Below are 13,808 nucleotides of genomic sequence, written 5' to 3' on the forward strand. Positions count from 1 at the left end.
ACATTCACTATTGGCTCACATCTTGTCAGGGAGCAGAATGGGCTCTTATTCTTTAAATGGAAGTTTTGGAACATAAAACACATTCTAATAAAAGTGAAGAGAAAATTATGAATTCATTAAACTACTTTGGTATCTTGTGCTATATATAATATTTATATTCCAACTAGTGTAAAATATGCTTTAATATCTTTAGGCAACTATAAGGACTTAAATATTTATAAAATGGCTAAAGAAAAAGTATAGCTCTCTTATTCCTACATACAGATGATGTAAGGCATGCAATCAAAGACAATAACACTTTCAAACCATTTGTCATCTTAAAGGAGCCTTTCAACTTCAGATCCCTTGTGTGCAATCTACATAAGAGTTGTTGCCTACATAGGCAACTCCAGAGGAGTTTGCTCCTTAAAAACTATCAAGAGTGCTATACTTCACATAAAACAGGGTTTTCTGAAAATGGAGACAAAACTATAAATTTGCAGGCAAAATAGCTCCAAGTGGGGCTTCAAAATACTGCTGTATTTATCTCTGGGACATCTGGGAACAGGAAGCATTTTGATTTAATATTTCATAACACAGAGGCAATTGCTTCCTTGCCTGGTGTATAATTAATGCTCACAAAAAGAGCGAGGTTTTTTTATTCCTCAGCATCAGAAATGCACAAAATAGTACACCTTTATAATAGGGGGTTTGCTTTCAAGATGTTGAACAGCAAATAATAATAAAAACAGAGTCACCATGAATTTATAACAGTCTTGGGATGGTTAAATATATTTATAGTTTGTGTGAAATCACATGCTTGATGTGCTGTACTGTCTACCTCCTTTGCCTGGTTTTATCCTTCTCTGGCTGAAGCAGGAGGTATCTTGAAAGCATAAGAGAAAGAGGCAGTTGTGAAAGCATAAAAGTATGGGGGCTAGGAACTCACAGCATTTCTCAGATACAGGGAAATTGTGTCAAAGAAACATGCCTTTCCAGCCATTCCCCAACAAATTTTTAGTCTATAAGCAACAGAATTGAAATCTTCTTTTCTTAATAACTTTTTTTTCTCTTCCTAGGAAACCTTTAAGAGAGATAGAAAACTCTTCTCCACATGTGCAAATTCCAGCAGCTAATGTTAATTTCTAGAGGCAAGGAAAATACATGACATGCAAATGGTGCTGAGTGAGAACTCTTCTGTCATGGGTTTCTTGTGAAAGCTGGAAGAATAGCAAGGTCCTAATATGAATTGCTACTATAGCACAGGAAACAAAGTTAAGCGAGCAGCTTCTCTTCCATCCAGCATCTTTAGTTTATTTAAATCCAAATCTTGCAAAGACTTGCACACAATCTAACTTTACACAGGTGGATAGTTTCATTGAAGTCAGAGAGATTTATTAACCTGTATAACATTGAGTACATAACTTAAGTCTTGGAACAAGCAAGGCATCAGATTGTAAACTTGCCAGGGCAAAGGCCGTATTTTATTCTTGTATATATCAGGACTATGACAACAAGCCCTTAATCCCATCTAGAGCTCCAGCATGCTACCATAAAATACATAACAGCTATCAGCTGATCCATCTAGTTCAGCAGGATAAGAAATTATGTGCATATTGCAAAAAGGTAATACCAAGTTATTTATCATAGTGACCTAATCTTCAAAAACTGTATTTTTCTGTGACCAAATGGTGATGTGGGATATGTTCTGGGAAGTTATGATACCCTTATCTCATTCTTCAGTTCTTAACTTCATTACTTAGGATGGTCAGCTTTTGTTTTGAAAAATAATAGAGACTGAACTACAACAAATAGTTCAAAATTCAGTTAGTTAAATAATAATCAACCAATCACACAGAAAATTCTGCTAATTGTATTATTATTTTTAGCATTTGCAACAACTGATGCTAGGAAAATATAAGGCAAATCGGAAACGGCATCCTTAAACAGGTACAATCCCTACAACACAAAACTATCAGCCCTGAGAAACCAACATCATGTCAATCAAACTACTTGTAATTTTTGCAAATGTCACTGGTAGGATTGATACTGTCTGGGAGAAAACTTCAAAAAAATCAATATGATTTAGGAAATCTCTAAGTATAACAAGCATTCTGCAGCCTAAAGTACACTGATTTGAAAAACATGGAAATCTAAGTGTTGAAAAGACTAAAGTTAGTGTCACGGCTCACTTTGACACTTGAAATAATTACCTCAAACCTTCACTTTTTGCCATCATTAATTATTTTTTTATTTTTAATATTACATCAACATTTAGCATTCCATGTTTATATGCTTTCCCATGGATATTAAGTAACTCAGACTCTGATATTATTTTTATTACTATTGTTACTTATGGTTTAAGTAGAGTTGGATTTGCTGCATTTGAAAAGAAAGTCCTTTATTCTATATTTTCATGTATTTGTAACAAATTAAACACAGGTAACAGTGCTGGAGTTGCCAAAGAATACTGAATTCCATAATAGCCTAACTGCACCTATGATAACCAAAGCCTATATTCTGCAATCTGTACTGGAAAACTTTATCTTATGACTGTAAAGTAAGAGAAATAAGATTCATCAAATTCTCCTCCTTCAGGAATAAAAGTATTGTTTTGAACAAATATCTTTAACAGCACTGCAGTACAGTTATCTCTGCAAGTGACACAAAACATTTGCTAACCAAGCATTTCAGATAAATATATATATATATCATATATTCAGATCATTTCCCCTTGTTTTAAAATTTTCTCTCATTTCTAATCCTGATAATACTGTTGTTGTTGTCTCTCCTTTGCTCTCTTCAGAGACAAACCAATCAAGAATTATTGCTTGGTAGAGGTGGGGGTGGCGGGGAAAGAACATATAGAACACACAGAACATATAAATTTGTTTTAATAGGAAATTTCTTGTAGCAGATTGTGAGCCTAAGTTCACCAAAAACTGCAGCAATTTGAGAATTAATCAACAGATTGTGAAATAAATATAATGAAAATCAGTGGCTAACTGGTTTTGTCCTTCTGACTGAAATTTAAGCTAGGTCAAGTAAAAAATTATGACCAAGCCACTAGTGATTTTTAAAGGACCTGGATCAAACTAAACTTGTACAAGGTTATTTTAGCTTGTGCAATATGTTACACTTGAAAGTCAGCGTGTAAAATTCTGACTATGCTTACTTGATCTCATAGGATTTTCCCCAGAAGAACACTGCCATGAAGTATGAGATGTACTACTCAGGAGTTCATCCTCTCTTTATTTTTTGCTCTTTATTCCTTCCTGTTGGAGGATCTATTACAACAAGTGTAAACGAAGGCCCTAAAAAGATCTTTCATGTGTTGAAAAAGTGTTCCTAGGGAAAATTCTCATAAGTTGAAGTCATTTAGAAAACAGCTGCAATTGTTACTATGCTGAAATACGTCTACTCTGCTGTACTGTGATCTGTCTTGTAATGTCCATAGAAAAAATTGTTTCTGTACAACCTCCGCTTTCTGTACATTAGACCTGCTTGGAGCTGTAAGATCACTTTACTTTATTGTTTAGTAAGTGGTTTTTAATGAAATGTACTGCTCTTACTCTATAGGACTCAAAATAAGATCTAAATCACTATCCAATAAAAGAAAATTATTGAGTTGGCTATCTAAAGTTACTACCCAGAGGCTACTCTGGTAGAGTATTTATAAATCTCTAAACAGTTAAGTATAATTGTATTTCTGGGTTTTGGGAAGAAAGCCAAATAGCAGTTCTAGTTCAACTGAAGAAAAATATTTTGTGTTGGGCCCTATTCATCTAGTGGGTAAAATAAGTAAAATTCCCACAATGTAAGACTCTGAAAGAAAATACAAGAAACACAGAAAACTAAATGGGAACTGTCAATAGATGCTACTTGAAGAATAAATAATGGAAAGGTCAACAGAATGAAGGGAGGGAGAATTACTGGAGCTCTCCCAACACAACTGCCAAGGCAGAACCCATTCCAGACTCAATCTTCCTGGGTATCAATATTTCCTGATAAAACTATCTCTTTGTATTTGAGGAGACAGAATGTGAAACAGGAAGGATTACCTGAGGTTACCTGAGGGTAACCTTTTTTCTCTACCACAAACATACATCTTTACAAACCTTCCTAGCAAGACAATTGGTCAATATCTATATGAGGAACAGCAAGATAAAAACAGGATTTCCCTTGTCACAAATAAGACATCTGAGTTTATGAATAATTTTGTGAAGAGGTGGGCCAAGCTTCCACTTCACAGCATTTTGTATCTCAAAAGCTGTGGTATCTTAATTAAAATGTCAGTCTGCTGCAGCTTCAGCGGGATACACTTTGGCCTTGGTGTCCAGGTCTCCCAAAGCACAAACTGCCCAGATGATTTCCAGAAGTTCATTTTTCAGGACATCAGAGTCTGAACTTCCAACTACTAGCAAGCATAAGGAGCTGCACGGTCAGCTGTGAAAGGTTCAATGCAGACAGCCCTGAGAATTATTTCCACATTAGAACTTTCAACAATAGAAGGCTAATTTGAGGGAGTTTCTTGTTCTTGTGGAGTAGAATTACAAATTTTATGGAAAGGAGAACAGCAAATCTTTCCAGAATGGTTATTAAGCTTTTTCTCCTAAGGAAGGCATCTCGTTTGCATTCACAGTTCTGCAGAGTCATGTGCTTGGTCATACACTGCTAGACAGCTGTTGATGAGCACTCTGGGTACTCCAGGGGCCTTTGTAAGCTCTGGTCCAGAGTTTTTTGTGGGTTTTGTGCCTTAGACCTGTGAGCCTTTTGGTTTGGTTTGGTTTTCTTTTTCCTTTCAGGAGGTCAAGGGAGAGCACTCTATCTGGTTAGGATGCAGTTCTGGCAGGGCCAGTTAGGACTCAAAGCAGGCAGACCAGAGGACAAAAGTGGTTTTATACTACTTATGCAAGGTCCAGATAATTAATGCTACTCAGTGCAAAAGCCTAGGAATATGATAATGCTGTAAGGAGACACAAGGAAATCTTTGTTTCTGCATGAGAATGGTGGATGGGTGTTAAGTTCATCTTGAACTAGTAATGAGAAAATCTTTTGCTGTATAAAGCAGGTTAATACACTAGACTTCTTTCAGCAGTTAATGTACTCCTTTCAGAACTGGAAGCTGTATTGCTACAGAACTTTCCCAGTCAAGAAGCCCTGCTCTCACACATCCACCCTTCTGTTCCTTCTACATGGCTTTTCTTCTCAGATTACACTTGGGTTCAGTTGTTGGTGTAATGGTGTGTTCCTGGTTGGAAAGGGCATGTTTGGATGGATAGAGAGAATTGGCTACTGCTGGCATCATGGCCTGCATCAGAGATGGTGTGGGCAGCGGGAGCAGGGAAGTCATTCAGCTCCTGTACTCAGAAATGGTTGGGTCACACATTGAGTGCTGTGTCTGGTTCTGGGCCCCTCAGTTTATGAAGGATATTGAGACACTTGAGCATGTCCAGAGAGGGGTAGCGAGGCTGGTGAGCGGTCTCAAGCACAAGCCCTGTGGGGGGAGGCTGGAGGAGCTGGGCTTGTTTGGCCTGGAGAGGAGGAGGCTCAGGGGTGACCTTATTACTCTCTACAACTACCTGGAAGGAGGTTGTAGACAGGTGGGGTTGGTCTCTTCTCCCAGGCAACCAGCACCAGAACAGGAGGACACAGTCTCAAGCTGTGCCAGGGGAAGTTTGGGCTCAAGGTGAGGTGAAAGTTCTTCACAGAAAGAATTATTGGCCATTGGAATGTGCTGCCCAGGGAGGTGGTGGAGTCACCATCCCTGGAGGTGTTCAAAAGGGGACTGGATGTGGCACTTGAGGCCATGGTTTGGTTGTCATGAGGTGTCAGGTGTTAGGTAATAGGTTGGGCTTGATGATCTCTGAGATCTTTTCCAACCTTGTTGATTCTATGATTCTATGAATGCCTAGGACTAGAAGTGACTTTAACTTTGAAGTAGCTGATGATAGTGAGTTTCTGAGAAAACAGAATGAAATCATCACGTGGGTTCTCTTTTTGCTACCAACCTAGAACAAAGCACTTCAGCATTGGGCAGTGACTATGGCTTATCAGATAAATATCCTGCTTTTTATGGTGCACTTCTTGTACTGGCGTCATCTTTGTCTGACAGTAGAGCAAAATAATCACAGATAAAAACTAGAATGATCCTTGTGTATTCAATAACCCATCAAATGACTGTAGACTGTAATTTTTTTCTTTTTCAGAGGCATAAACATATAATTAAATTATTACAGGTTTTCATATGAGATTCCACCTCTTAGTGACTACTGAATGATACTATCTTATTGCTTACAATAGCTTAGCCCATAGGTTTCTCAGGCTGTTCACATATTTTGTTTTGTTGCTTCTCTTTTCAACACCCTGTCTCAGGTCAACTGACATTCTTCCACAAACTCAGATTTTCTAATGTCACATAAAAGAACAGCACAAAACATTCAAAGAATGGTATCAGTAAGGAATGTTTCAATTCAACATGATGCACTTAGAGCTAGAATCATTCAGATTGAAAATACTTAAAATTTGGGCCAATTAATGCATTAAGCTGGTTAAATATGTCAACTAACACACAAATGTCTAAGCAAAAGTAAAATGACAACTCACTCTAGATTAAAGGTACTTAATTTCCAATAAGGAGCTGTGAGGTGATTCTAGTATGCTACTTGTTGGCCAGCAAAAGCTCAGTCACATGGTTTATATAATTGTCATTATAATTGTGTCCACCATACTTTACAGCTGCATTTCATAGATAAAAATGTCACACTGGACATAAGTTCCTGTAAAGTTTGTGGTATCTACTGATCTAATTGCTTCTGAAAGCCTAACCATTGCATTCAAGGTCTCTTGAGAAAATTTACTATGCTGAAAGCAATGCAACCAATCCAGGAGTTGTGGATATCACAAGCAGAGAATTTACTGTGAAAATCACTATTTTCTGAAGCAACTGGTTTTGAAAGAATCCCTCCCTAGTCAGTGAGCCCAGAGACTGTATTACCTGCAAACACAAACGAATGTAGATCGCAAACTTGTTTCAATAGGAAATTTCTTGCAGCAGATTGCCCATCAAAAATTGCCGTAATTTAAGAATGAATCAATGGATTGTGAAATAACTATAATGAAACTGAGTGGCTACCTGGTTTTGTCCTTCCAATTGAAGTTTAAGCTTGTATAGGGACTATACTATAGCAGCAACCAGGATATAAAGAATTATAGAACACAGGGTACCTAGAATGCAAACTCATAGAACAGTTCAGACTGGAAAGGACATCAGAGGGAGTCTAGTATGACTTCCTGCTCAAAGCAGGGTCATCTATGAGTTAGATCTGGATCTTCCTGGCTTTATGCAGTAAGGTCTTGATTACCTCCAAGGATAGAGAATAAAAAAATGACAGGTGTTTATTTGGTGCGGAACACTGTTATATTATGCTAGGCTTTTCCATCCTCCTTAAGGCAGAAAAGTGCTGGAAATACCACCAACCTCTGACTAAAGGCAGAAGGAGGAAATTCTCTGACTGTCCATGCTCAGCAACAGAAAGGAAAGGAGGAAAAGGGTGAGACAAGCAGATCTTATTTCTTGATGATTTTAATTGCACGTGTGATAAAAGACTCACCAAAGAACAGCCAATAGGCTCATCATGAAAATACACATTTGGCAGGTCAGGCTCACAGGGAAATTGCAGACCAAAGCACTGTCCTTTCTACACCTACATTTATAGCAGGGCTAGATACACAAGGAATATTTACTGCTGCACTTAATGGTTTATCAAAGGTAAGAATTCAGCTGCATAAGCTGCAAGACTCTTCAGGGATGGGAAGATTATTGTATTTACACTGACAGTCTTTGCCAGGGTTCTTATGAATGCTTTGCAGATGCTTTGCACAGGAACAGTTGGTGTAAAATAGCCTTTGGCTACCTATGAATCAGTCCCCTACCCAGCAAAGCCTGAAAGATTTCATCCAGTGTTGCTAAATGGGATGAGTACATGTCAAACTATGGTAAGAAATCAGGTTTGAGGTAAGTCTAAGTAGCTTTTTGAGCAAGAAAGCAAAGGAACTGTAAAGAGAATTTAAATTCTTGATCTTTTTATTTTACTTTTTGGCTTCCATACTAACTCTTTTTCTCTGTGGCTGCAATGTGCTTTACATAAAATAGAAACCCTGTTAGAGAGAAGTTTCAAGAATTCCAGAGTATGAGTTAGCTTTGGCTATATGACAGCAACTGCCTTTTTAAGAAAGCCACAGAACAGGACAGGGTGAGAAAGCAATGGTTTTATCTATTTTTAAGGAAAATTTTAAAATGAGAAAAAATGCCAGTTTCATGTTCATTCATTTTTCCTCTGCAAGATGTGCTTTGTGATGTAGCAGAGAACTACGTGACTGTCCCTTTAAAAGCCATCATACCAATCAGCAGGTTTAACTGTCAAGCAAGCTGATGCAGGGCTCTTTGAATTACTGAGTGAGGGATATTCTTCCTGCCAGGTCCTGTCCCCCGTAGGCACTGCAGAGAAGTATTATAGGGCAGTCCTTACCTTGGGAATTAGCCTGCAAGACCCCAATGCTGTCATCAAACTGCATAGATTTGATGTTGAGTGACGCCAAGATGCATTCCTTGTCCTGCAGCGAAGCATCATCAATATTATTCTGATTGGCTGACAGGATAACGCACATGTCGCAGAGGTTGATGTTGACAGCCCTTAAATCAGCCCGACTTAATGGCGTACCCTTCGGCACAGAGAAAAAAAAAAGGGGGGGGGGGGGGCAGGAGAGGGAAAAAGGAAAAAACAAATTAAAGATTGAGAAGGAGCTTTGGGAAATTATTTAACAAGTATCTTTTTTATGCTCTGACATTAAGCTGGTCTAACTATGTGCCAGGGAATAGGAGATGTGTGCTAATCTAAAGGGTAGTTGGTGCTGATGGCAGCATTTTAGGTTCAGTCTCAATACTCAGTCAAGCTATTACTAACAAACAAGAAGCAGGAATAATGCCAGCATTCTACATCTCATCGGTGACTTGAAATTGTCTTGATTTAAGTGGCTGTCATGTGGCAACCTCTGGCTCTCTGAATATAGCAAGGGGTGTGTTTTAAATGTCTATTTATCTACTACTAAGTCACAATGGTCTTGGGCAAAGGAAGAGCAATTTAAACAGGAAAGCATTATGTGGCCTACACATTTGAAATGTGATCAGGATAAAGCTATTTTTTTTCCACCTGAAGCAACGCACAAAAAAGGTTAATCCTTTTCAACACATGTATTTGTTGCGTCCAGAAGGAAAACACAATGACCTTCAAAGTTGTGTGATTAAATCCTTTGAAACAGAAACAAGACTTCATCTTAATGAACACAACTTATGCAACATTCTCCACTCCTACAAATCTCAGAAAATGAAGTAACTAAAATGAAATGCTCTGGTAGTCCATGGGTTTTTTCATAGTTAATACAATCAAGACATCACACTTAACACATTGTTCTGTTTAAAGGTAGAACTTGCATTTCACAACCAATAGTCCACATCACTAGCTACAGAATATTAAGACTATGTCACAGAGGCCGCAAGGTCCAGGATAAAACCCAGATTTTTTCTAATGGAAACTGGATTCTGCCCTGCTGCCTCACATGGTTTGGTGCCCAAAAACTCTAATGTTGATGATGAGACTAAGTTGCCCCCTTGTCACATAGCGACTTTCATAAAACCAAGTCAAGACCCTACTCTTCCATCTCTTGATCACTCATGGTGAACATCTCCTGAACTCCCCTGAGAATATTAAATGCAATAGTGAATTTAAAATGTGCAAAGTGAAGGCAGAGCTCAAGTCTTATTCAGTGACTGCCACCTAGTTTCAGATACCAGCCTGACTATTCCACAATACTTTCAATAATCTGAGACATGAAACCTTGTGGAAAACAGTATATATTAAAGGGATCTGATGTAGTTATAAAGTACTTAAAAGTCAGAATATGATTATTCCTGCCACTTAAATTCTGCCCTTTTTGTCTGTACTGTGCACCAAGTGAAGCGGGATTCCTGTGGGGAAAAATAATATGCCATCATGTAATTAATTAAAGGCTTACTCCTAATGACTTTATGCAAAGGGACAGAATTAAGGCTCCTTGAGGATATTTTAAATTGACATTTGTCTACTTTTTAACAGTTTACTCAGCAGCTTAAATGCCTCTTTTAATATAGACTATAAATGAAATTTCCCTTTTTTAAAAAACAAAACAAAACAAATATTTTTATATTCAGCTGTAACCACATCCCCATTAGATATCAGCAGCAATTTTTGCCTTGTAAACCGAAGCACAGAGAAGTAGGAAATTAGTCCGTGTGGTTTCCCTTTACATATCATTCCTACTGTTACAATCTAAGAAACATAATTAGATTAGCATAATTAGATTAGAACAATGCTGATATTTTTAACTTTATGTCACCATTTTGAAGCAGATAGGCTGAAAAAAACCAACAAACAAACCAGTATTGAAGTCTCTGTGGTCTTCATAATCCCTGATTACTGCATAAGATAACATTCCTTAATATGTCCTGCATTTTAAAAGGTGCATTCACTGACTATTTAGGCTGTTTAAGTTGAAATTTGTCCAAAACTACACTAAATTTGGATGCAAACTGATTGGGGGATGTAAGGGTGGTGTACATTTCTTTAATGTTTCAGAATCAAAACTTCACAAATATGCTTTATATTAATGGATACACATTATATACTGGATAGTTTGGAAGTGGCAGTTTGATTGTATTCTGCTACACAGTTCAACAGTATTATTAAATTAATTCTAATTCCTTAGTCTTTAGCCTTCACAGTGACTGGAATTAAAAGGGACTGGCAGGAAGATGGGGATATTCACTGACTAAATCTGATACTGACACCCTTTTTGTGACAGCAGAGAATCTTGTGACACCATCTGTTGAATCAGTTTACAGAAAAAAAGCCAAGGGCTAACACTAAAGCTGCATTTACAGTAACAAAGACCTACAGTCTGAATTAATCAAAAAGTGAAGGCAGTCTTTCCATTCTGTAGCGGTTCTCCTAACTATTCAGTTTAGATTACATCATCATTGATTTATTTAACTTCTGAAATGCAATTACTAAGGAACAGGTAGATTCGTAAGTTTTCATTCAGATAAAAACATCCAAAGCAACTTTACTCTGCAATGAAGAGGGCATTCACTTTCATACGTATACCATGGGTTTCCCTCCTGCCTACATCTTTGAGGGTCATTTTTAGATATGACTATCTAAGATCTCTAGCTTGGACAGCTTCACTTGTTTGTCCTGGAGCTCATGTTTCCACATTTTGGGCACACAAGTGCATGCTAATAATACACAGCAGAAAAAGGACCTCTGAATTATGGTTTTACTGCTTGTCCCTAATGGGGCTTTGCTGCACTTCCATACATGAGTATGGCAGGACTCTGAATTGAAATGCTAGGTCAATGTTCCTTACAAAGCAGGCCAGATTACAGGAAGTTTTTTTGAAAATAGACAGATATTATGTGGACAGAGCAACAATTTTTTTTTTTTTTTCAAAAGTTTTGTGGGTATAAATAACATCATAAATAACTACTGTCATTCTGTCAGGGATATCACAGCATCAGAACTGGTTACATGCAGTGCACTACAGTGAATGTTCAACGTATAACGTATAATACATTTGATAACAGCTGAAATTCATCTGATGAGAATGACAAGGAACCAAACATCTTCTAATAAGGTCTCACAGGGCTCTGTTTTCATAGACACAGTAAAGGGAAAATCTAAGTCCTCAGGCCTACAAGTAGACAAAAGTAAAAAAGTCTAAGATCAAAGTCAATACGAATCTGTCCAGATGATGAGCTAAATAACAAAGTATCAATAATATGGCTTTGGACTTACAGGCAAGATTGAAACTTTGGGGAAGTTATGCAGTGTCTCCCATTCCCTTCTCAGGTATTCAAGTGAACCCACAAACACAATGTGCTTGAGTTCATGGTAGTGAAAGTTGCTGGCTCGTAATGGCATCACTAAATTTCTTAATCCAATCAAAGCAGATTTAACATCCCCAAATATGCAAACGACTACATGCCCACTTAAAACTGTCATCGCTGCTTCACTTCGAGTCTAAAAAGACATAAAACAAACAAAACAAAACAAAGACAAGGGAGAAATGAAACAAGGGGAAGCTTAAATCATATATTGAGTTTTAAACTAGGAATACACAACTGTCAATACTGTCACACATAATGAATTGGTTTGATTGCTGTTCATTTTACCTTTGTTTATCCTTCAGCAGAAGAAAAATTCACTCTTGTTCGCAAATCCTTCAGTATTCAAGATGACATTGTACTAGACCTAATTGTAATCCTCTGTTTCTACATACACAGATTAAGACTGGCTACAATCAAAGTACTACAGGTTTACCTAAGAACAGAATTTGACTTACTATGCATTTAGCCATTAGAATGATAACATAGAGCAGAGGCAAAACATGCCTCTCATGATGAGTCACTACTGGGTTTTTTTCAGGACCAGTTTGAAAAGGAAGATGTAAATGCTTAATGGTCTTACCAGACCTTCATGGTATTACACTTCGCTTGTGAATTGAGGACCATATTCTTCAAAGTTCTTAGGACAATGTGCTATGGCCCTGAGAAGCAAAGAATGCTCCACACTGCTTTACTTCAGGGTGGATGTCCACCATACTGCATAAAACTTCTCTCAGTAATAAAAAACTGGAATGCAAGAGAGTGACTAATGCTAACTTCTCATGCCAAGTGGACTTCCTGAGTTGAACACATAGAAGAAAAAAGTCTCATGAAGAACATTTGAATGATACTCAGAGTTGTCTTCTTGCATCAGTGATAAGAATAAATTTTTGCACTGACTTCATCAGCGGTAATGTCAGTTCAGCAGGTATCTCAAACTCCAAGATGATTAAATAAAGTCATTAGTAAAAACTTACCTTAATTTCTGGAGCCTGTCAGCATTATTGAACTGCATCAGGATGCTGCAGATCCACTGATATCATATTGTCAAAAAGTTGTACACTCAGTACCATAAAAGTTTTGCCAATGAATAAAACTAAGACAATGGTGAACTGCAAAATTTTCCCTCGCTTATTCATTGTATATGTTATTCTAAATTTTAGAAGTATGGTAATGTGCAATACAGATTAGAAAATGTGCCAGATGTTTTCACTATGGAAGAAGAATGGGAACTTCAATTAGAAGTTCTCATTAGTTAAAAAATACAAGAGCTTTCAATTTTTTTGTGGCCATTACCATAGCCCTTCAAACGGCAGAATATATGAGCAATGCTGAAGTGAAGCATATAAATTGTCCCATGCCTTTGCCTATGGGTCTGGGAATACTCAGACTTTACAAGACAGAGACCAAGTCCTGAAATAAATTATGTTAAAAATGTCAGGTAGTCATTCGACTACCCAAAAAACGTTACTACCAAAACAGACCTTGAGAAGAAAAAAGAGTTCTTTTCTGACTGAGGCATTATCAAGTATCAGTTAGAAGACAACCTGGCACATCCCATCATAGGATTATAGGATGTTAGGGGTTGAAAGGGACCTTCAAAGATCATCAAGTCCAACCCCACTGCCAGACCAGGACCATAGAATCTAGTGCAGGTCACACAGGAACACGTCCAGATGGATCTTGAATGTCTCCCGAGAAGGAGACTCCACAACCTCTCTGAGCAGGCTGTTCCAGTGCTCTGTGACCTTCACAGTGAAGAAGTTCCTCCTCATGTTGGGGTGGAACCTCCTGCAGTTTATATCCATTACCCCTTGTCCTATCACAGGGTGCAACAGAGAAGAACCTG

General features: G+C 37.7%; 1 protein-coding gene across 36 annotated transcripts in view; it reads right to left on the reverse strand.

The window, feature by feature from the left end:
* KCNMA1 (potassium calcium-activated channel subfamily M alpha 1) overlaps window positions 1-13,808 on the reverse strand; it is a 417,239-nt gene that overhangs the window by 35,892 nt on the left and 367,539 nt on the right. For all 36 annotated transcript variants that reach the window (XM_009897628.2, XM_054163264.1, XM_009897623.2 and 33 more), the window contains 2 exons: window positions 11,871-12,095; window positions 8,511-8,703 (listed from right to left, as the gene is read on the reverse strand). In XM_009897628.2, coding sequence (XP_009895930.2) covers window positions 8,511-8,703; window positions 11,871-12,095 — 418 coding nt within the window. The remainder of the gene's footprint in view (window positions 1-8,510; window positions 8,704-11,870; window positions 12,096-13,808) is intronic.

This window comes from Dryobates pubescens, chromosome 8 (genome assembly GCF_014839835.1).
Source record: "Dryobates pubescens isolate bDryPub1 chromosome 8, bDryPub1.pri, whole genome shotgun sequence".
Taxonomy (NCBI): Eukaryota; Metazoa; Chordata; class Aves; order Piciformes; family Picidae; genus Dryobates; species Dryobates pubescens.